The 25,645-nt window shown below is 35.8% G+C and overlaps 1 protein-coding gene and 1 long non-coding RNA gene across 4 annotated transcripts in view; one reads left to right on the top strand and one right to left on the bottom strand.

Annotated features, from left to right (window-relative positions):
* LOC123000575 (uncharacterized) overlaps positions 1-2,462 on the bottom strand; it is a 32,468-nt gene extending 30,006 nt beyond the window's left edge. The window contains exon 1 of the long non-coding RNA XR_007191414.2: positions 2,359-2,462. This is a non-coding gene — a long non-coding RNA (uncharacterized LOC123000575). The remainder of the gene's footprint in view (positions 1-2,358) is intronic.
* Positions 2,463-2,594: 132 nt separating this feature from the next.
* Positions 2,595-25,645, top strand: part of KCNT2 (potassium sodium-activated channel subfamily T member 2) — a 346,348-nt gene continuing 323,297 nt past the window's right edge. For all 3 annotated transcript variants that reach the window (XM_048225452.2, XM_026489786.4, XM_048225453.2), the window contains exon 1: positions 2,595-3,254. In XM_048225452.2, the coding sequence (XP_048081409.2) occupies positions 3,160-3,254 (95 nt within the window). In that variant the 5' untranslated portion in view covers positions 2,595-3,159. The remainder of the gene's footprint in view (positions 3,255-25,645) is intronic.

Raw genomic sequence — 25,645 nt, forward strand, 5'->3', positions numbered from 1 at the left:
GTGATGTACAGAACCACGTTTAAAATTGTTTCTAAAAATCAAATGTCATGTTACGGTAGAATGAAAGCTTTCATACACACAGAGAGAAAAAGAGTCTATGAAATGGGATATTAAAAGAGCACAGTTGAAAAAGGAAACCAAGATAAAAAGAGTGAGAGAGGAAAATACATTTTAACAGCAGAAAATGACATGAGATGACATGAAAAAAAAAACAGAATAAAAGTGTAGAAAGAGGTGGGAGAACTAAAAAATTAAAGACAGAAAAATTAAAAGTCTGCTTAAAGAAAAATGAAAATATAAAGGGGAGCAAAAGGATCTTTCAGTTATAAATTTAAGTTTCAGTGCCCAAATATTGCGTTAAGAATGTCAGGATAGTATTTTTTATATTGCATTATTTTTAGAATTTTCTTAAATTTAGAAGTGTAAGATTCTGCACTTTGACAATGTGAAAGGACACAGAACATCAGTGTATCATTACTGCAGTGGTCTCCAACTGGTTTGCCTTGGCACATCAGGAGAATTTGTACCATTTGTATCCTTAACAGCTCGGCTATTGCACTATTAGCTGAGCAGGTTCCTTTCTCTCTTTCTTTCTTTTTCTTTCTTTCTTTCTTTCTTTCTTTCTTTCTTTCTTTCTTATGCATTTGCTTCCTCCTAAAATGTTATCTGGGCACTTGGAAGCCAAATAATTAAGTCTGTGACCATAAAATAAGGGTGCACAGTTTTTTTTTTTTTAAGTAAAATGTTATTGCTTTACTCTCTAACCTCCAGCTTCTCAGGAGTCTAACGCCCAATAGCTAATTTTTTCTTTTTTAGTGACTTTTTTTTTTTGAGTCTGTTACTGGTATTAAATATTTTAGTTTTATGCCAAATGTCTAAAGGCAGACTATTAAAATAAAAATATTAACCTGGAATATTAAAAAAATAGACTTCATAGAGTTATTCTAATGGCAGATGATAAGCTCCAAAATATAAACCAGTTATTTTCTCCCCCCACCCCCAAACTAACCATGTAGTGATATAACTTTCTCATTTGGCAAAGTGAATGCCAAAGTTCATGCGAAAGAAACATAAACAAATACATAATTCTGGAGCTACGGTAAATGTGAAAAAAAATACTAATTTTCTAGGTTTAAAGCTTTTAATGCATCTCAACACAGATTTGCTGAGATTTTGCTATTTTGAAGGTACTGCGCTAGAAAGATAAGCCACAGGGAGGGGAGGAGACCAGAACATAATAAGTACTAAAAGCAAAATACTCACAGGGGTATGAAGTGTTCAAAGGAAGAAAGGCATCATCATTAGCTGGAAGAATCAGGAAATCTAATGAAGGATATGTCATTTGAGATGGGTAGGATTTGGAAGATAGAGACATAGGGTATGACTACTTTATTTCTACTCTGATTCTTCAAGTTTAGGCACTCATCCTATTTTATCTGGTATTATCTTTTTGCTGATTTCTTCTTGCATTTCCAACTTGGTGTCTAAACCCTCCACTAAGTGACCTCACTGAGAATTAACCATACCAAATTAATCCCTGTCTCCTGAATGAACCATTTTTTCCAAATCACTTTGCCCCTACTCTTACTAGGGGCAAAAGCTTCACTGCTTTCCTCCCTTACCTTACATAGGTTGCACACGAACATAGAAGGTTTGGTTCACTTTCAACGTCTTCCTTGACCCCTCCATGAATTAAGTGTGTTATCTCACTGGGACTTCCAAATCTTTTTATCTGATGTTTGATTACTGTACCTCATATTAGGTATCACTTGGTTCTAAGCTTATTCCTCCAAGCAAAGTATGAGATTCCTGAGAGCATGGGGGATGGGTAGTAAAGTCTCTGTGTCTTCAGGCCCAGTGCCTCTCAGGTGGGTAAGTACTGAGTGTCTGCGTATACCCTGATGAATTCAGTGGTCGGCGGAAGACAATCCGCGCAAACAGAACTAGGGCTTATGCCGCAAGGTTCTTATAAGCAGCGGCTGATCCTGAAAAACCAACTCTGGACTCTTGAATTCACTTCTTCCTCTGACTGGGTGGGCCACTAAGCGGGGCATTCCAAAGGCTAAGGCCGTCCAACCTGGAAGCCCACAGCGCTACTAGTAACAGCAACCGTAATTTAATTGACACTGGAGCACATAATCCTCCAAGCGTTTCGATGTGCTTTCCCAGCCTCCCAGCCATCGTCTAAATGTTTCTTTTCAGCGGCCTAAAGTGCCCCCTTCATTCTTATCCAGAATCCGGGAAACACCTCCTTTCTTCAGACTCTGAGAAAAAAAGGAAAAAAAAGGGGGGGGGGCTTTCCTGGGGCTCGGAGCGGGGATTCCCTCTCCACGAACGTGCACTTTCCACCCGGCTTACCCGAGCTGAAGGCGAGCACAGCGAAGGCGCGTGGGGCACCTGGGAACACTCCCGACACCCAGTGGTCCCCGCCTTTGGGAGAAGGGTCTGGAGCCCGGGAATCCGCTAATTACGCTCGCCCCCATTGGTTGTCCCCAAGGCACCTCCATGCCGTCATGGTATTATGCTAATGAGGGGGAGTCTCATTGGCTCGGCCCCCGGCGGCAGCCGCGAAGGCTCCGGCGGGGTGAGTCGGCTTGGCCGCAGCTGGGACCAAACCCACGGTCCCCCTCGCGCCCGCTCGGGGCTGTGCCGCGTGCATGCCCGCGCGGGGACCCGCTGCCGGGATTGCCCTAAGGAGGAGGCTCCTCGACCTGCCTTTTAGGAAAGTGCCTCCCAGCGCGCGGCGCGCACGCCCCCTCCCCTCTTTCTAGGCACCGCGCGTGTTCGGCTTTTTTTTTTTTTTTTTTCCGCGAAGTAACTTTTGCATTCCCGCCTCCCCCGAGTCCTGGGGACCAGAGGCGGTGCCGAGCCTGGGGGCGGTTCCTTGGCAGCGTAGATTCTTGTCAGAGCCAGACTTTTGCTCCTGGGCTCGGTTTGCATCATCCCCATCACACCCTCCGGAGAGAGGAGCCAGCCCCCTTTCAGCCTCAGCTTCCGGCACGGAGCCGACCCCTCCCCCTCCCAGGCCCCTTCCCCTTCCCTATCCCTCTGTGGCCCCCCGGATCTTGTTAGTCTTCTCCCTCCACTCCGCAGAATTTTCTTTCTCTCTCCCTCCTCTCCTCCATTCGTTGTTTTATGTTTCCCACTCTTTGAGGAAGGATGGTTGATTTGGAGAGCGAAGTGCCCCCTTTGCCTCCCAGGTACAGGTTTCGGGATTTGCTGCTAGGGGACCAAGGATGGCAAAACGACGACAGGTGAGTGGTGCGGTGCAGTCTTGCTCTGGCTGTATGGCTGAAAAGGAGACAGAGGTGGGGAGGCTGAAGGGGGGAAAGGGGAGAAGGAAAAGGGAGACTGGGGGAGGGAGTGAGAGGGACTCTGATTTGTCTCTCCATTTTGACTGTATAGATCAGTTGCCATAGATAAGGAGCTCTTCCTTTTCACTTTCTTATTCTTGCAAGGCATTTATTGCATTTATTGGGTGCTTACTCTTTTGTCTATCTGCGCTTTCCTAGGGTGTGTATAAGGCTGCTAGGAGAGGTACAATACATCCAAATGGCACGCAGTGTCAGTGCCTCATAATTTTTATTTTTTCCCTTAAATTTGAAAATGTATCCAAGTTGATTGAAAAGCACATAAGAAACTTAAAATCTCTTGCACCTATTTACTTATTCCTTGTCAGTGTTGTCTTGTTAAGGTGTTCACCTGCTACTGGGAATTTTATGCTCTTTAAACATTTGGAGTTATAGATAGGCAATTGGTTTCAATATGTAACAGGTAGTTAGGGAAAATGACGTTGTCAATTGAAAATGCTCACGTTGAACAGGTAACTGTGACTGTGATTAGTAATGGTGTTTGTATAGCATGAGCCAACCTTTTTGTAGTTAATATATTTTTAACCAAACTAGTATGTATGTTACAAGATTAAAACTAAGTTTCCAAAACTAGAATGTTTATTACTAGCAAAATATTGCTCATGTGTTTTATCTATAGCATCACTGCTTTGCCTAGTCGAACTTCTGAAATTCCTCTGGCTATCTGATTCATTATTTAAAAGGCACGTTTCATGTTTCATTGAATTTAGTATTTTCTGGAATAATAATTTCATGTATCACATGCCATATATTTTTGTTTTTAAATGATCTATGCATACTAACTAGGCTCTTAACTCAATTGAAATATATCCTTGAAGTTCAGTTTGGTATTAATGTTCTATTTTAATTACATAAAAGATCCGTTATTAGTCCTATTCAAAAATCTCATCCCCATTCAGCACTGGGCAAATACTCTCCTTCTCTTCCTCACCATTTCAACTCCCAGTACCAACTGCTGTCTCTGCATACAGAGGCTTTTATCTTGGGCATCAATTTTGCACTTCTTTGGTCTCATATTAGTAATTTAAAGGGATATGGATGTTTCTCAGAGGATAATATTTCAATGCGACCTCTTTTTTTAAGACAAAACACATGACTCAGAATTAAAAGAACAAATGCCGGTTTACCAGTGTGCTTGGAAAGTAAGGTGTTCTGGGTGACTGAAGATAAGGAAATGAATATTTAAACAAATCACAAAGCTAGTTGACATTTAGATAAACTGTATTAGCCTGGTTAAATGGCTTATCAAATGCACCATCATGATTATAGGGATGACATCTATATTTATTACTTCAGGACCTTAGGATCATTATGTAGAATAGAAATCCTCACTTTAGAAAGTGTGAGATGGACCGAATTCACAGAGGATATATTTTGGACTTGGTAGTGATAATATTGTTTGTTTTTTAATATTGTATCCAAGATGTTAATTGTTCATGAGGTTCCCTTCATTTTTCTAAGGGTGCTGAAGATATATTCAGTAATTAGGAATCTTGGTTAGTTGAGTACTACTCAAGTAAGTCACTGCTATATTAAAAGAAGTTTTATACATTTAGTTAAAATATCTATTATAATAGAAGTTTATGCTAGCCTAAGTTTAACTTAAAATCTGGGCCATCTTTACTATTAAAATGAGGTATTAGACATTAAAAAAATTGTTCATCCAATTGACTGATTTTGTGGCTTCATGAAATCTCAATATTTAGTTTTGGTTCCATTTGTTGTCCTTCTTTGACGACAAGATCCTTGGGTTAATGGTGACTCAGCCTTCGATCCTTTGCTTATTTTCTCATTATTTGAGTCTCCTTGGGCAAGTCATTCGACCACAGTGAAATTCAATAATCTTATTTCTGTAAAGTAGAAAATTAACGCTTAGTTGGCACTAAGCACTGGCTAGTCTAATATGTTAATTATGCTAATGGTGTGTGTGTATGTATGTATGTGTGTGTGTGTGTCTGTGTGTGTGTGTCTGTAAGGGTTTATGTGTGTATGTGTGTATTTTAGGAACCAGTAACTAAGTTTCTGGGAAATTAAATGCTTATCCTGGTAATATATCTTATAAGTGCAAATATGACACTTCAGTTTTGTTCTTTGTGACTCAGATTCCTTAAGAAGCTCCTAAATTCTTTCCAATTAATTTGTTTGAATTTGTAAGAATAATTTTGCAGCATCTAGCACAGTTTAGGTGCTCATTAAATGTTAGTTCCCTTCTTCACTTCTAATTAGCAGTTTTCAATTCTTTTCCTTATTTTTCTTCAGAATTCTAAATTAATCTGCAGTAAGTAAAGTCATCTCTTTTGTCTTTATTGTTCCTCTTTGCAACTGAGTCTGAGTAGCCTTCTTATTCGACTCAGTTATCATGGACTCAGTTCCTTGGAGCTGAAAAGAAAACATTCTTTCATAGAAGAATAGGTGGATGGTTTATACCAACAGATGCATTTAGAGCTTTGTCCATATTCTCTAGGCATTTTCTATGAATATTCTCTGCCTGAAGTTTTTATTTTTTGTTTTGTACCCCCCCCCCCCCCGGCCCAGTCTCAGGGGCTCCCCAGGTCTTGGAGAACAAGCTCAAAGAGCCACTGAGTAAATGAGTAAATAAGGAATTGTTAGATAGATGCGTTAGCTTTCTAACTCCTTGGTTGGGATAATTCTGAAACATGTTCTACACTGTGTCCAATGGGACTAGCTCCAGTTGCCTGTAATTGGTTTGATATTACAAGCTTTATTGGCTTTCTTCCCTCCTTCCCCTACTGGTATTTTCTGGGATCAGTTCCCAAATAAACTACTTATGCTCCAATCCTTATCTCAAGGTATGCTTCTGGGGGAATCTGAACCAGGATTGGGTATCTTCTCCATCTAGAGTCACATCCTAGAAATGATGGAGGAATCAGCTGATGGGAAAGTAGACACTTTTACCTTGCTCTTCATGTTAAGAATTTTAAGTTAAGGGACACCTGGGTGGCTTAGTTGGTAAGCATCTGCCTTCGGCTCAGATCATGACCCCAAGGTCCTGGAATCAAGTCCCACATCGAGCTCTTTGCTCAGCGGAGAGCCTGCTTCTTCCTCTGCCCCTCACCCCACTTGTGCTCTCTCTCTCTCTGACAAATAAATAAATAAATAAATAAATAAATAAAATCTTTAAAAAAATAAAGTAAAAAAAATTTTAAATCTTAATAGAGCATGATTGACTGTCATGTGAAAATGAGTAAAGCATATGATAGATGTGAAGGAGTGTGGTGAAAGAGAGAATTTTGGTGGTCTCTATACCATAGATTTTCTGTGAACTAACCTTGGATAGTGCACTTAAATTTATCACCTTTTAGTAGGAAAACACATGCTTAAGTGCATTTGTAATGTACATGTGACACATATATGTATACACTTCGTGTGTGTGCGTATGTATCAATGTCATCTTTACATAATTCCCTCTCCCTGATTTGCATTCTGATAACCTTTTCTGAGTAGGACATAAAGGAACAGAGTTAGACATAGCATTGCAGAGAACTGCACATTTAGCACATGAATAACATTAGTTCTTTAAGGCCATGAAATAACTTTGAGAGTTGCTAAATGAGAACACTGCTAATTCCTAGAGATGTCTGCTGCACATATGACTCACATTTATTTCTTTGGCATCCTGAGTAAAACACAAAAATCTAATTCAAGTGGCTCATGAAATATTTCTTAATGGTCATTTATCCATTCAGCTAATATTTGACTACAAGCTGCATCTCAGGGCCTTATTAAGTTAGGTTTTAAGACGAATGTAAGTAAGAATGTGAAGCAGTGCTTGGTCAGGAGGTGTTCACAGATATGTTTAGAGATAAGCTCCCCTCCTGAATATTGACGGTATTGTTTATGCTATGATAATGTTTTTGCAGAATTTCAATTTTGAGACTGTCAAGAAGATCATACACCCTTTGTAGGATAGTCAGTGTTGCTTGAAAATAAAGTAGCTGAAGTCACTGTATTAGGGATGGCTCAAAATATTCTATATATTTTGAATCTAATGTTTAGGATACTTAGTATCTTTAGAGTTACTTTATGGTTAAAAGTAATATGACTAGACACTGAATTTAACTAGTTTATATGGAAGCCATTCTGTAATATGTAGAATTGTTCCAGTGTTCATATCTATTTTCTGTTTTAATATTTCAATGATTCATAAAACAATAGAGATTTAGAATGTTCTCTTGCAGTTAAGTGTTGGTAAATTTCAAATTTTAAATGCCTTAAGACAGTTAGAACAAGCCCTTCTCATCTTCATCATGACTTAGTAATTTTAAAATTTGGAACACAATGCACTTGATGTGGATAAATTGTCATGACTGTTGATAAATTACTGTTAGTGGATAATTCTTAGTTGCAGTCATACAGGAGTAGGGCTTTTATTTAATTAACATCATTCAGTTTTCAAATATCCAGGCAGTTGTTTCAACTCCAGTAATTTTAAGTGTTATCTTTCATATTTTATAGGTGGCATTTAAAAGTAATGTAAGCAAGTCACCTAATGCAGTAGTAATTGAAAACATAAAAGGATTTGAACAAAGAGTGCAATTCAATGAATTAATAGTTTAAGAGGTATTTATAAAATGGCGAAAATGTTTGGGTAGCTTTTGGAGTATTTTAGATATCATACAATGCAAATATATTAATTTACATAATAAAGTTAAATTGGAAGAATGGGTTGGGAATGGCACATTTACATAACCTACCGATTTTATCTCCCTTAATAAAAGTATATATTATTTTGAAAAGTTGCCATTTGATGTAAAGTACTTATTCTAAACTTGTAAGTTCGGGTTTAAATACACTTTTAAAGTATTTTGTGTTAGTAAAACGAATCAAATATTATTTTTACTGTTTAAATACATAGTGGAATCAACTTTGCACATGCAATATCTATAAAAATGGTTTAAGCATTTACTGTTCAGAGAATCTAGATAATGCTGTATTTCTTAACCCTGTCTATTATATTAAGGGAAAGCTCCATGAATAAGGAAATTAAAAAAAAAATTGCCTACTGCTGAATTAGGTAATGGTGCAAAAAATGACTTTAGAGATATATATATAGTGTAATACGTAAAATGAAGAGAAATATACATTTTTAATAATTTTCATTTATCAGTAGTTATAAGAATTCAGACATTAATATTTTATGTAAAAATGTGTTTGACTTCTTTCTTTTGACCTGATCTTATAATTGAAATGTGGCTTTTCAGATTACATAGACTTTTTTTATTTACTTACTTACATGGAATTTATTCTTAAAGTTGGCACCGTTTACCCACTCTCATATATATATATCTCCACTTTCTATATATGCTTATGTGTTAGTAATACCTCTTCAGTGAGTATTACACTTGTAACTTTTCAGAGTACTTTTACATATAAGAAGTCTTGAATAAGGAAGTTTAGAATGTAGAAATTTCATTTTCTGTATAAGTTATGTGACATTTTAAGGAGATCAAACCTTTCTTTCTTTCTTTCTTCTTTCTTTCTTTCTTTCTTTCTTCCTTTCTTTCTTTCTTTCTTTCTTTTTTTTTTTTAGAGAGGGAGGGGTACTGGGGCAGAGGGAAAGGGAGAGAGAGAATCTTAAGCAGTCTCCATGCTTGGCATGGACCCTGATGTGGGGCTCGATCTTATGACCCTGAGATCATGACCTAAGCCGAAATCAAGAGTCAGATGCTTAACTGACTGAGCCACCCAGGTGCCCCAAGGAGATTAAACTTTCTACTAAATAGTTTCTCAATGGCAGCTTCAAGTTCGTCTTGAGGATGGGTGCAAAACATACTTCTTTTTGGATGATGAAGAAAATGATTTCAGCTAACTTGTTTTTCCAAAATTATTAACACACTTTTGCCCTTCTCTGTTAGTAACATAACTCAACTTCTGCAAAAATGTATTTGAAAGGTAGTATAGGAAATAATACAAATGAAGGCTAAACACTTAGAGCTTTCCTCTTCATTATTAGTACAAAATAAAAATTAAACTAACGGTATATTTAGTCATAATGTGTATCTGTAGCTTAGGCCATGCTTTTATTTTCTTATTGTTAATAGTGGATGTGGTATTTTTATTGGCTTTTCCAAATCATGTTCTTGTTTATTAAAATGTGTTACATGTTCATAAATCGCTTTGTCCTTGGTCGTTCATCTGTTTTTATCAGCATATTTATGTATTGCCAATGTTGTCTTACTTTTACACCATCCTTATCTAAGTTATCTTTAGAAAATGGAGCAAAAAGAAATACTTTTTCAGTGAAATCTAACCAGTGGCTTTATATATTTATAGTTTGAAATTAAGTTAGTTTGACCTCTTGAGCAATATTTATTTTTTTTTTTTGAAGTTTGTTTGTTTGCTTGTTTATTTATTTATTTAAGTAATCTCTACACCCAGCATGGGGCTCACACTCATGACCCCCAGATCAAGGGTTGCATGCTTTTCCCCCTGAGCCAGTCAGGCACCCCATGTGAGCAATATTTAATACATTAGATCAAGATGTTTTTGAGCTAATGCGTTTATGAGATTTAAATTGCTAATTAAAATTAAAGTAGTAGATAATGATCCAGAAAGACCATTCTACTTTTTGACAGTCCTTGACTCAATATGGGTATTTATTTGTATTTTTTTAAAAGATTTTATTTTGAGAGAGAGAGAGCATGCACAAACAGGGGAAGCCGCAGGCAGAGTGAGAGGGAGAACCAGGCTCCCCGCTGAGCAGGGAGCCTGATGTGGGCTCGATCCCAAGGATCATGGCCTGAGCGGAAGGTAGATGCTTAACTGACTGAGCCACCCAGGTGCCCCTATTTTTATTTTTTTAATAGATTATGAAAAAACCAATTCCTTTCACAAGGATCTTAATCATCAGATAGCAATAAAGTTGCAATGTGAGAGAAAGTCATTTGGAGCACAGAGTGAGAAGACAAGGCACTGATAACATCTCATCCTCAGTACAAATTCAGAAGTGGTTGTGTGGAGTTGTAGAAAGTGAGATGTAAGTGATGTCCTGGAGGGGTAGAGTAGATACGGGTCAGCAGGGCCAGAAATGTCTGATTGGCATATATCTCATAGCAGAGTGACCATGTGCTTGCTTGGGGCAGATAAATAAAAAACCCCAGCTCTGTGAAGGCAAAGAAAGCGCTGTGAAATTGGCATTGGGTTCTTTGCATCTGATCATTTGGAAGCATAAGAGTGGATTAGAAATATCTGAACTTGATTTCTCAGTAACTAGATATAACTATAACAAGCAGACTCTTAAAGAGAATCTAAGATGTAGTATAATTTCAAGAGAAAAAATAAATCATTTATGTAAACTAATTCAGTGCACCAGTGGTATTAGATTTATTTGTCTCCTTTGCCTGGGAAGTAGAGATGGGTTTGGAGCTGGGGAGTGAATCAGAGGCTGTAAAAGCCCTAGTTGCCTGAAAGGAAAGGGAGGAAATGCTCCTGGGTATGGGGGAAAAGAGGATCCTCAAAAGAGGGGGACTGAGGACAGTGAGATTTCTTTCCACAATTTTCTCTTGGATCAATCATATTTATCTTTATCTTTTTCTGACAAATAGAAGTAGTAAAGGTAAACAGAAACAGAAACCCTGGCTGTCAGGCTTGGCTGGTCTGCAGGGGACTGTGGCTGGCAGCAAGTCCTTCACTCTTTGACCCTTTCCTGTTTCGAGTTTTCACTGGGCTTCTCTTTGGAACTGTGCTTTAGTACTCTGCACTCCTGCAATTATGGCATGGCTTTAAAGAGTGAACATCATGCCCTCTGTGTATGAATTCCTTGAACTCAGAGCTGTATTACTTCCAATTTTCACAGTATGTAAATATGTATAAGAAATGGATTTTGCATACAAAGCCAAAAAACAGTGAATCTAAGAAATAAAAGACTGCTTGTTCTTGGCTTTCTTGCACTGGACTTTGCATCAAATCATAAAGATGAATTGTTAATACAGGGGCACACTTAGCCCATCTTTTAAATCACTATGTGAACAAGGATAAAAGAGGATTAACACATTTCAACCTCATTTGACTCCCTGTGGGAAAACTTGTAGATTGTCCACATATTGCAAACAACCAGTTATTAACAACAAGGACCAGATGTGTGGTTTAATAATGGACAGCCTGCTGTCTTGGGCCTGTCAAAAAACTGAAATACCACTCGATCCCCTAGGAATCAGATAGGGTGATTGGTAAGCTGCACAAGTACCAGTTAGGAGTGATGGCAATGACTTTAGTCACTGCCATAACATGTGGTGATTATTTTGGCAAATTATAAATGGAAGCTTTCAGTATTTTGTTTCTTTTTCTTGCCTATCTCTCCACAAGGGTTCATGTGCATTTAACCAATTTTTGCTGAAAATACAGAAGATCAAGTGAAAATGGATGATACTGCATTAGTACTTATAAAGGCAGGGAACATTTATCAAGAGCTGAATGCATGCCACGTATTGTTCTAAATGTGTTACATGTGTTATTTTATTTAATCTTCACACCAGCTCTGAGGAATTCTGTTTTCCCCTTTTTATAATGAATTATCTGAGGTACAGAAATACATAGCTTGTTCCAAGTTACATAATCACAAGAGGTAGAACCCGAATCTGATTATTATGCCCATCAACTATGTTTATAATGTAAACAGATGTGATTTAATGTTACTAATTAACAGGACAAAATGTAAACAAATGTAAAGGCTTTTAAATGTAGAAAAAAATCATATAGCATCTATATTGCTCTGGGCCCATATTGCAATAATTAATTCAAAAGAAAAACTAGGGAATTTTCAAAGATGGTAATATTTTCTGGGAGAAAATTTTTCTTTAAATATAAAGCATTGTTCTTTTGACAGTCTGGAGAGAGTGGATTAAAATAGGAAATTAGTAAAACAACTAAAACAGATTTTATTTGTTTGTTTAAACAAAACCAGAATGTGAAAGGCATCATATGAGATCATATAATTAACTTACCAATACTCTTAAAGCATTCACTTAGGAATCTTTGGCTAAGGTCATCCATTTCCCAGAGTCATTGCTACTTTAGTTAATCTATAATTACTTTCTTTAGATATGGTGTTTTGTTTGTTTGTTTTTTTGATGTTCTTTGGTAGAACTTTTGAGTTTCCTACTTATACTTCTACTCTGTAAGGTATTTGTACCTGGGTGAAATTAATTTTCTCAACCACTCTACTGGTGATAATGAAAACTCTCTTGCGGAGATGCTATGAGGTTTAAATGGGATAATGTGAAGTTATTGACTGTGAGCTTAACACTTAGCCCTACCTATGAGTTTCATCTATTCCAAAGAAAATTTGCAATGGTTCCTATAAATACATGTAATAGCTTAAAATAAATAGAAAATACAGCAGAGAGATAAGATAATAAGGGGAAAAATCCAAATCAGGTGTAGAGTTGGTACACAATGTGAATTCTGTGAGTTCCTATATCGTTCCTGGAAATGGGCCGCAAAATTAGCCAGAGCAAAGAAGACATGATCAGTTGCATAAGATGAGAAATATACTAGTAATTCAAGAGAAATACAGCTTTCCTTGGTGTTCAGATTGAAAGGACATTGCTCCCATGGATCTTCCGTTACTGTATGGTATCCTCATGCACTCTCCTATCATAAAAGAATAGCAAGTTTCATAAGGCTTTTGTAACATCCTCATTGACAGGTACTGATATAACTAGAAAGAACTACTCACTTGAAGTAGATTTTTCAGGACACTTATAAATGTATTTCAGTTATATCTTGTAGGACAAAAACGGAAAACACTTGAGATTACTGCTGGATTATGAGCCTTTCATGTATCTTTGTTAAAACCTTTTTTATTGGTCTATACTACTCAAGGCAATCTATAGATTCAGTGCACTCCCTGTCAATATACCAATAGTGTTTTTCACAGAACTAGAACCAATAATCCTAAAATTTAAATGAAACCACAAAAGACCTTGCATAACCAAAGCTGGAGGTATCACAATTCCAGATTTCAAGACATACTACAAAGCCATAGTAGTCAAAACAGTATGATACTGTCACAAAAATAGACACATAGATCAATGGAACAGGATAGAAGGCCCAGAAATAAACCCGCATGTATGCGATCAGTTCATCTACTACAGAGGAGGCAAAGATGTGAAACAGGGAAAAGACAGTCTCTTCAATAAATATTGGGAAGACTGGACAGCTACATGCAAAAGAATGAAACCGGGCCACTCTCTTACACTATATACAATAATTAACTGGAAATGGATGGAAGACCTAAATGTAAGACCTGAAACCATAAAACCCCTAAAAAAAATAGGCAGTAATCACTTAGACATTGACCTTAGCAACATTTTTCTGAATATGTCTCCTAAGACAAGGGAAAAAAAAGCAAAAATAGACTACATCAAACTGAAAAGCTTTTGCGCAGTGAAGGAAACCATCAAGAAGATGAAAAGGCAGCCTACTGAATGAGAGAAGATATTTGCAAATGGTATATCCAATAAGGGGTTGATATCCAAAATATATAAAGAACTCATACAAGTCAAATACCAAAGAAACCAAAATAATCCAAATAAAAATGAACAGGGGGCCTGAATAGACTTTTTGCCACAGAAAACATGCAGGTGACCAACAGACACATGACAAGATGCTCAACATCACTCATCATCGGGGAAATGCAAATCAGAACCACAATGAGATATCACCTCACATCAGTCAGAATGAATAGTATCAAAATGACAAGAAATGACAAATGTTGGCCAGGATGCGGAAAAAGGGGAACACTCGTGCACTGTTGGTGGGAATGTAAATTGGTGTAGCCACTGTGGAAAACGGAGCTTCCTCAAATAATTAGAAATGCCTTTTAATCCAGTAATTCCACTACTGGGTATTTGCCCAAAGAAAACAAAACACTAATTAGAAAAGATATGTGCTCCCCTGTGTTTATTGCAGCATCATTTACAATAGCCAAGATATAGAAGCAACCTAAGTGTCCATCAGTAGATAAATGGATAAAAATTTACACACACACCACACACACACACACACACACACACACACACACACACACACTCACACACTGTAACATTACTTAGCCATAAAAGAGAATGAAATCTTGCCATTAGTGACAACATGAATGGACCTAGAGGGTATTATGCTAAGTGAAAAAAATCAGACAGAGAAAGACAAATACCATATGATTTCACTTATATGTGGCATCTAAAAAAACTAAATGAATGAACAAACAAAAACAGAAACAGACTCATCAATACAGAGGGCAACCTGGCTTTTGCTGCAGGCGTTTGGGAAGGCAGGTGAAATAGGTGAAGGGGGTTAAGAGGTACAAACTTCCAGTTATAAAATTAAATCACAGGGAAGAAAAGTACAGCATACGGAATATAGTCAATAATACTGTAATAATGTTGTATGGTAAGATGGTAACTACACTTATCATGATGAGCGTTGCATAACATATAAAATTGATGAATCACTATGTTGTACACCTGAAACTAGTATGACATTGTACATCAACTAAATTTCAATTAAAAGATTCACATAAAGGAAATGGGGAGAGCATCAAAACCAAACGTGGCCTATTTCATGATAGTTTTAAAAACATGAATGCATTCACAAAACTAAATTTAGTTAAACTAAAAATACCCCCCCAAAACTTAAAAAATATAAATGGCTTTGATTAATAATTAAGAAAAGCAAAGAATTATATTCTTCATTGCACACTTGAGGTGTAAAGATTGTCAGTAGAGGCTGGAATGGGCATTGCTTTATGGAAAGTGTACAAAGATTCTAACCAAAAAACAAGACCGAATTGTGGTCATTCTCACCTCCTCACATTGGATTAATTCATTTATTTTCTTTTCACACAAATGCCTAAAGTAAATATCATTGAATTTAACGTTCCACTAAGACTTTGTAAGTATTTATTTATGTAGCTTTATATATTTACATATACATACATAGAGATATATGTTAAGGACATAATTATATAGCAGACTTCTGGTTGGTAAGTAATTGATAAAAGTAACCCCAAACTAGGGGCGCCTGGGTGGCACAGCGGTTAAACGTCTGCCTTCGGCTCAGGGCGTGATCCTGGCGTTATGGGATCGAGCCACATCAGGCTCCTCCGCTATGAGCCTGCTTCTTCCTCTCCCACTCCCCCTGCTTGTGTTCCCTCTCTCGCTGGCTCTCTCTATCTCTGTCCAAAAAAAAAAAAAAAGTAACCCCAAACTACAATATTTTTTCAACTTACCTCTCACCACCAGTTTCACTGTAGTCTTTCTGAATTCTCCATTTCAAAAGTTTGCAGTGGTTTTGTGCTGTTTTTTTGTTTGCTTTCCTACGTTCTTGATCTCCATGTATTCTTTTTTGATAGGCTTTCACTCTCTTTTATTGAAACGAATAGAACACTTGTCAGCATGCTTCATGGTTCCAAGTCTGTTCTATGCATCCCACCTCTAATCTCCCATCGCCAGCTCAATCCTCATTTAATTCTTGCAACTTCACCATAATCTTCTTAAATGTGATTTTAACATGTATTCATGTTTTAAAGCTAATGCTTATTATATGAAATTTAAGCCACTGAGTTTAATATTCAAGATTTTCATTAATTGATTACTTGATTAATTCTTCCTAAACTGTTTTTTCAAATTTAATCACTGCAGTTATTCACCGAAATCACCCCTCACCTCACATGCTGATACCTGCTGCTTCTTGCTTGTATCATCCCATGAATTTAGGCTGTCTTGCATCTCTTCCTGTCCATGTCATCCCCTTTTTCATGAGTGGACCTCTAGGTGGACACAGAGCCAGAGTTACTAAAGACATTTTCCAAATCAGGCTATTTAATATAGTTTACTTATTTTAATGTTGTTTTGCAATTACTCTCATTTTATTTTATGTACAACATGTAACCTTTTGGAGAAAAGCCATGTCTTCAGTTCATTTTGGATCCTCTTATTTATTAAACGAAGCAGTTTACACAAAGACTTCTAGAATTTCAGTTCTGTAATATAAGAAAGGCACTTTTAAAAGGAACAAAAAAGTTAAAGCTGTGAATATATATGTGCGTTGCTTATATACATATATACATTATTATAGTAAAAATGGAGGTCATTTAAATTTGAGATTACATTTCCTCATGGAAACATGAGCTTTTTTAAAAGCTCATTCTAAAACCAGGTATGGTAGTTTAAATCATTTGACTTGAAATGCCTTTCCCACATCTAGTTTGATATTCACAAGGAGCTTTCCTTTGGAAATGGCGAAGCTGAATGTGCTTCAGTCCATAATTCATAAGATGACAGTTCAAATGACTGTTAAAGTGAATTCTGAAATTTGCATCGGGAGCAGCTCAGTGAAAGCCATCAATCTGTTTGACAGCCAGTGGTGCCATCGTCCAAGGGGCTTGTGGAGGTGTGAAAGATCAACTTCATCTCATGCTCAGTAAGGTAGTGGTAGCAATACTTACATAATTAGAATGAACAGAAGGAGGGTTGTTTTTTTGTCTTAAATCTTGTAAAATATTTTTTTCTTATTGAAGAACGGTGTTGACAATAGTTTACAGTGTGTTTAATTTTGCCATGTTAATATGAATAGAATGATTTTCTTGAGGAATAAAAAACCTATGTGAAATGTATCGGTGATAGTTATCTAAACATGTTCTGAGTCTTTGAATAGAAGGCACATTATTCTAAAACATGTATATTCCTATTATTATTCTGTTTCCTAAATCAGATCATTACCTACTTATAATGGTGGCATGACCACTTTTGATTTAACTTCATTCCTTTTCAGTACTAGAAAGAGGCTTGTCTATATCTCTTTATACTTGTAGCTTTATTACCACATGGAAAGTAGGAGAGAGAAATTCTAATCACTTATGGAATTATATAATTAAATGTTTGCTTAAAAAAAGACTAATTAAGATGTTCATTATAAAATTGTTCTGACTTGCTGATTCTATTCCCCCTGCAACATGTTGCAAGTAATGTTTCCTTTTAGTAAACTCACATAATGAAGTAAGGGGAGGCTCCTCTGTGCATCCCAAATTGTGTTCCAATAGAGGTGTGATGATGTATGAAAAGTACTTGAAAGATGTGATCCCACACTCACACAATCCTTGAGCTTGTGTTGTCTTGGAAAGATAAGACATACGAGATAACTACTATATAAACTAGAACATGGTACAAGGGACAGTACTATGGGAGTACTGGAAAAGCTTCTTGGAGGGGCACCTGGTTGGCTCAGTCGGTTAAGTGTCTGCCTTCAGCTTGGGTCGTGATCCACGGGTCCTGGGATTGAGCCCCGCATTGGACTCCTTGCTCAGGAGGAAGCATGCTTCTCCCTCTCCCTCTGCCCCTCCCCCCTGCTCTTGCTTGTTCTCTCTCTCTTTCTCTCTCTCTCTCAAATAAATAAACAGAATTTTAAAAAAAAGCTTCTTGGAGAGTTCTAGGGAGAAAGTTAATTTTATATATTAGAATTCATTCATTAGAAATAAAGTAGTAGTGTCTAACACAAAAATACAGTGGATCTTCCGCAGGACATATGTAGGAAAACGGTCAATAAGCAGACTAAATTGGAAACAATATAGGACACATGAGGATAAATAACAGGTATTAATAGTTTTGGGGGAAAACTGTAGGAGACTTTTATTGGCAAGTGAAAGAGTTCAAGTTTTTTTTTGTTTTTGTTTTTGTAGACAGGGGAATTGTTGAAAGGTATTGAATAAGGAAGTGGCATGGTCAAGGTTGTAGTTCCAGTGGAATTATTCTTTTGGAACTATGTGGAAGGGTTTGGAGAAAAGAAAAGTGGGGAGATTGAGCTACTTTAATAGGCTAAAAAGGTAGAGCAGGGAGAATGAAGATGGCAAAAAAAAAATACATTAGAAAACTTTGGAAGTGTCATCAACAAATTTGAGAATGGATTAGGGTGAAGGATATCCGTGTTTTGAAATGAGAGGAAATATGAAAAAAGTATTTGCCATGTTTGTTCAATGCAGCTTGATATTCTTTACTTGGATTATAAATTCTAGGAGGCAACATTTCCAATATGTAGTATCTAATTATGCCTTGCATAATGTCCAGGAAAGGTGAGATTTTGTATGCTCACTTTCATTGATCAAATGTAATTCGGTCCAACAAACAATAGTTAAGGCCTGACCATGAATTGTGTTATGTGCTCATATCTCTGAAAACAAAGAATCAGATATTCCCAGCCTTTCACTTATCTCAGAAAGGGAAGAAGGTCAAATAAACAAGTAATTATTATATAGCATACTATAGAAAAATAATATAAGTATAAACTATGAAACTACCACAGAGGAAAAACAATTATGTGATGATATTGTGTACAAATAATATGTACACACAAAAACTACTAAATTGTAATTTGACATTTTAAAATTTATTGTTTTTGTATTCTTCATAACATGAGTGGAAAGGTAAAGCAATCCCATGTGCACTTTATAGGTAGAAACTCAACTAAAAAGAACTTTAATGCCTGACACAAATAGCAGAAATTCTCTATTGATTCTTTTAGCTGCAAATTATAAAAAGCACTCTAAGATAACCTCAATAATTAATACATTCAACAAAACAAGAATTCTGGAACCAGAGTAGTTTCAGGGTTGACTTTAGAGCCCAGGATATTTCCATTTTTCCCTTGGCATCTCTTGACAGGTATTATTTGTCTATCTATGACACTGGTCCCCCTTGGTTCCTGAATGGCTGTTCCAGTTCCAGGTTTGGCATACAATGACAAAGTCCAGAGGTGGAGAAAAGCATTGACCTGTCCTTGTCTTATGCCCTTATTTAAAGTGAAAAAATTCTTGCCAGAGGCATCCCAACAGATTTACTCTCATGTGCTATTGAATAGAATTGGTTTTGTGCCATGCCCAAATGAAACTTTGGTAAGGGTAACAAGACCATGGTGAATACCTTACAATAGTTCCATTCAGCCTCTGGGACTGAAGATGAACCCAGCCTCCTTGAAATAACTTTGCCACTTTGAGATATATGAACAAAATCAGATTTGTTTTTGGAAGAAGTCTCTCTCTCTCTCTCTCTCTGTGTGTGTGTGTGTGTGTGTGTGTGTGTGTTTGTGTGTGTGTGTGTAAGTGAGGAGGGATGCAGATCGGGCAAAAGATGGTGGCTATCATGAGGTAGGGAATTCAGTTCCAGTTCCAAGTATAATTTCAACTTAAAGTATACTTTTTAAACCATTTGATTGTTTTCCTTCACTTCTGAGCAGCTCTCAGAGGAAATTATAATTTCGGTAGGTATTCTAAGTCTCTTGATAAGCAGAATGGCTCAACATGTGAGTGTTCTCAAATTCCCTTATGGAAATCATAATGTTAATAAACACTACATGAGCTTGTCACTGGGTCCTTTGGAAAATTGTATGTCACTCTAAATTGCCCCTGTGGCATGTTGATTAATGAGCCTTGCGAATGCAAATCTTTTAACAAAATCAGAGTTTATATATGTATTGAGGAAGTTTTGGTATTTTCAGTGCTGGGTAGTAGATGATAGGAAGGGAATATATATATAAGCTGTAGCTGAGGTGAAATCTTCCTTACTGGCAAGTAACCTTAAAATACTAATTTAGAAGCAGCAACTTTGTTTTGCCTAAAATTTTCAAGTAGACCAACCATCAGGGTTATGAGTAATGGAACACTTGCCCACACCAGCCCCCTAACTGAAAAGTCATTCTTCACCTGGAAGAGCATATCCCACATTATCAGAAGACCATGCAAGTAGATACTGATGGTCCTCCCAGTTTCAGGGGATAGCAGGAGGGCCAGGTTCTAGAAGAGGGGGTAGAGGGTGGGCTCGGGGCCATCTTCTAAAACCTAGCCTGCATCTCAGTGACTATGGCACTATATCTCTTTCTTGTAATCAATCATCTGACAATTCTAATTTGTCCTGCTCATTAATAAATATATTATCTGGCAGTAGCAGGCATTTGTTGATCACTTATGGCAGACTGTAGGATTTTTATATAATCTCCCCTCCTCCCCTCTCCCTGCTGTCCTTTTATATTTTTGCTGATTTGGCATATTTAAAATTGATTATGTGAAAGGCTATAACTAATCAAGTGTGGGGAGAGGTAAAGCTGGACAAGTAACATATACTTAGCTTTATTCCTTTTAATTTCTATTTCAACATTTTGGTGATTTCCCTAAGTCTAGAGAGCCATACTGTTTTTAAAACAACAATAGCTCTAAAACTGTGTTCTTTGGGATTGAAATGAAGAAAGCAGAAGGAAAGTCAGAGTTATTTTATTAAAAAAATAGCTTTTAGAAGGTTTATAGGAGCACATCCTGGTGATGCTTAGTAAAAACTGATTTAAGTATTTAAATGCCTAAAGTAAAGAGCTCTTTTATTTTTCAATGAAAATTTATTATTATGGTCATTTTTCCCCAACCAAATGTTTACTGCTAACATGTGGAAGATCAGAAAGCATGGCTTTTCTATGTACAGAAATTATATATAATTAATCATCCAGCATCAATTATTTAAGGAACAATTTATCATCTACCAACCACCTATCTGTCTTTTTTTTTTTATTTTAATGTTTTTTTATTATGTTAGTCACCATACAGTACATCCCTGGTTTCTGATGTAAAGTTCGATGATTCATTAGTTGCGTATAACACCCAATGCACCATGCAATACGTGCCCTCCTTACTACCCATCACCAGCCTATCCCATTCCCTCACCCCCCTCCCCTCTGAAGCCCTCAGTTTGCTTCTCAGAGTCCATACTCTCTCATGCTTCATTCCCCCTTCTGATTACCCCCCTTTCTTTATCTCTTTCTTCCCCTACCGATCTTCCTAGTTCTTATGTTCCATAGATGAGAGAAATCATATGATAATTGTAGTAAAGAGCTCTTTTGATGAAATGGGATGAGTATGGTAGATTATAAATTCAATGACCAATACAGTGAATGAAAGGGACCGTTAGATCTATTCAAAACACCTCTAGAGATCCAAGAATATAAAAGATATGCATGAGTAGTCAAATATAATAAGTATTAATGAGTATAATAAATGTCACAAACACCTATATTCATAGTGCATACTTTTATGGGGAAGGGGCAACTTCTAAGATTGAGGATGATGGGGTCGTCTCAGAAGGGTTGGTGCTCGGTTGGGTAGACACCTCGAAGATAGCAAGTATTAGTTTTATAACAGAAAAATAAGGCAACATGTTATGTTTAAACTTATTTGAAAATTCAGTTGCTAATAAATTTTTGAAATAATTTTATTCTTTTATTTTAAAAATCAAGTTTGGACCTTTACTACTTGTGGAGTACAAGTACTATGCTAAATAGTTACTTTGAGAACACTTTTTAATACAGTTGGGACATTTTAAGGAACACATAAAATCTTTGACTTGTTAACTCATATAAATATGTATATACATATTTATTTTGTATAAATTGACCTTAAGGGTTATGTTTACATGAATAGAATTATACTAGAGAAGATACAGTTTTATTAACTGCTTTCACTGAACATATTGTTAAGTACATCTACTTAAATCTGTTAAGTGAAATGTATCTTTAGATTCTGAAACAAGATTACTTATGATTGTATAGTATACCATAATATGAATGTATTATATTTATTTAATTAGGTGTTATTGTTGTTAGGCATTTAGGTTGCTTTCATGCTGCTATAGTTTTTCCTTTAAGTGCTTATAGGCATCTCTAAGGACCTACTGATGATTTTCTTAAAATTAATTTTTAGGTGTGAGATTACCCTGTCAACGAATAGGAACATTTTATATGGCTTTTAGTGAATATATCTATATTGCACTACAGAAATATATTTCAGTTTCTATGTCTAATAATTATTTCATGTATTATTATTTGATAAAAATTAATGGTGCCCACAACTATACAGAATCTAGATCATTGCAACATGGTTGACTAGCGAGCTCTATATTAGTCCTTTTTCCTTTCCTTGTGAATCATCCTTGTCTCATTATATATTTACTTTCTTTGTGTATTTTCCTTGTTTTATTTTATATTTGTATCATTGGCCAAATGAAAAAAAAATAAAATAAAAACAAGGAAATTGACATATCAGTGCATGCATTAGGAACAGCAATAAAAGTTACTGCTTTTTAAAAGTCTCAAAAGTGCTTACAATGTTTTTGTTTGCTAAAAAAATCTCTATTTTTGCTGTGTGCTGATAAGAAAAAAAAGGAAAAAGATGAACAAATCACACTTAGACCTTACCCTGTAGGAAAAGCTGATGATATACATGAATAATATTCAGGTTTTATTATTTCAAGTAAATCATCACATTTGTGGCATACTGTACCTGAGACAATAGGGCAATAGCTTTTACTTTAAATGTTTTATTTGTTTTCTGGGTTTTTTTTCTACCTCTTTAACCCATGTTCAAATACTATCCCTGCAGAATTTGAGCTGCAAAAGCTGATATTCAAAGCTACTCTCGCTTGAAATGGCAGTTTAGTTTAATAATAAGAGAATTTGCCCCCACCCTGACTCAGCTCACAGGAAAAGTTGTTTCAAGTATTGATTATGATGATGATGATTATGATGATAGTAATTTTTCCGCACTATCTTATCAAGGCAAGAGTCAGCCAGGCATTGGGCCAGAGAGCTCTACTGCTTTTGAAAAGATGAATTCATTTTTCTCTGGAATGAATTAAATAGGAGCAGTGGAACATGTCAGTATGTCAAAACAGGGTAATTTAAGCTGTCTTAGCTTTGTGGTGGACCTTTATTTTATTTTATTTTTTATCATGTTACACTTACCTAGACCACTGGATAGACCATTTAATTCTAAAAGCAAGTATCAAAGAGTTGGTATTACATGTGCTATGGGTTATTTGTGGCACTTCTTTTCATTAAAATAGTAGTTAGAATTTAAATGAAAAGTTAAAATAAATAATTTTTCTGTATTGAATACTTATATAAACATGTGTCTATAAATTATTATAATTAAAGCCTGAGGAGATAAATGTTATAAGCATCCACCTAAATTAGGACTCTGGAATGAAAACATGATACTTAGCAATGTGAATAATGATAGAGAATGTTAATAAATGATAATACTTCATGAATTGTGGTATTATGGTATGCAACTTAATTAAAAGGGAAAGGTCATGTACTTTTAATGTCACTGTAGTATAGCTGTTGAGAGCATAATCTCTTAAACAGCTCTTACTGCTGGGCTTGCGTCTGTCCTCTAGCATTTAGTGACTGTGTAGCTTTGGGCAATTAGTTAATCTTTGTAGTTATCAGTGTCTTCATCTACAAGATGAGGATTAAAATCTTATTGTCTTTGGGAGGTGAGATAATCCAGGAAAAGTCCTTAGCTCACTAAGGTAATAATTACTGTTAAATAAATGTTGTTGTTTTTTGTTAATTTATTAGCAGTATGTTAGAATTTTTAGGATACCTAGTCAGGCTTTCGAAGTCATCAATATGTTATTGATTTTTTGTTATGATTTAGAAAAATTATTTTTGAAAACACTGATTTGTGAAAAAAGCATTTTAAATATATGAAGTGGTTCTGTTAAAGCTTTATTTGCACTTTTCTACATATAGAATATATCTTACATTTCATTACATAGCTGTCAGAAAAGTGAAATCTTGATTCTTGATAGCAAAAGTTAATTGCTATTTCATGTTTCATAAGCTCTGAGTGTGTTTTAACAATTATTATGGTAATTGTGCTTTGGGGAGTCAAGCTCCAAGATAAAGAATTCTTTCATTACTTATAGACAACAAGAGTTTTGTTCTCATATGAGCACTTATTAAATACACTTAAAAGATCAGGCAGAGAGCCCATGAAAAATAGTTTGTAATAATAGGATATAGTGGAAGAAATTGTGAATTGTACCATTTACGGTTTTAAAAATGTTTTCTCAATTTTAATTTTAGTAGCTGTCTAAGCTATTTCTCCCTGGCTATATATTTCTCTTGTCTTCCTGAAAACTCATGTTTCACAAGAGAAAAGGTGACTGGCTATTGGTTCTACTAATAAGATAAGAAGGTGACTCAGTATCAAATCGGTTACTGTCCTTAATGGTAATAGAAAAGAATACTAATGTGTAAAAGAAATGTTATTCTTCTGGCAACGAAAGAAGTCAATCAACTATTATCAAAGTAATTTAAGCCCCCAAATGATCAAATTCTTAATATCACTAATAGTTTTAAAACTTTAAATCAACAGTCTAAAAATCCCATAAGGTTTTTTTAAAAAAAGATTTTATTTATTTATTTATTTATTTATTTATTTATTTATTTGACACACAGAGAGAGAGAGAGAGCACAAGCAGGGGGAGCAGCGGAGGGAGAGGGAGAAGCAGGCTCCACGCTGAGCAGGGAGCCTGACATGGGGCTCAGTCCCAGAATCCTGAGATCATGACCTGAGCCAAAGATAGATGCTTAACTGACTGAGCCACCCAGGTGCCCCAAAATCCTGTAAGTTTTTAAACAAGCCTACAAAATGGGAAGTTTAGTAGCAAGAAGAGAAGTGAAGGGATTGATTAGTGCACTCATTATATTATTAAGAACTTAATAGAGTTGAGATTTATGTGCATTTAAAATAAGTGTTTATCTTTGGATTTATAAGTATTTAAATATTTTCCAAAAGATGATGTTATTCTGAATATACTAAAGATGTGAAAATGCATGTATGTATTTAAAATACTGCAAAAAATGTTCCATTACCTAGAACTAAAAAAAATTGAGCATCATCAATGTTTATTATTTTTATAAAAATATTGTTCATGGGATATACACAGTAAAGTAGTTGCAAGTATGAAGTGTATCTAAAGTTTTAAGTCTTGGACCTTTAGATGAGCTACTCCATTCCCATTGTATGAATTCCTAAGACTATGTTCAAGGAGTTGAATTGATAAATCTAATAGATGGATGAATGAAAGATTTTTTTTCATTAAAAAAGAAAATTTTTCTAAAATAATTTCATTTCCTTTGTTGCTCTGTTGTTCATAAGTTACAAATTCATTTGTGATCTTTATAATGAGCATTACTTTGAATTAGTTAGCTTTCTCTTGGCCATAATAAATAGTTCAGTCATTTCCACTAAATTGGCCAATCAATTCCATTCGTTTGGACAATTTGCTTATTGGGGTAGGCAGAATGACAAAGGGAATTCATTGGTATTCATTGTTCAAGTAAATGTGCCTAGTCTGAATAATCAGAATATAGATCACATCATGTATAGGAAATCTGTAAAGACCTTTATGTTTCTTGTGCTCCCTTCACAATTT

This window comes from Ursus arctos, unplaced genomic scaffold (assembly GCF_023065955.2).
Source record: "Ursus arctos isolate Adak ecotype North America unplaced genomic scaffold, UrsArc2.0 scaffold_2, whole genome shotgun sequence".
NCBI classification, from domain to species: Eukaryota; Metazoa; Chordata; class Mammalia; order Carnivora; family Ursidae; genus Ursus; species Ursus arctos.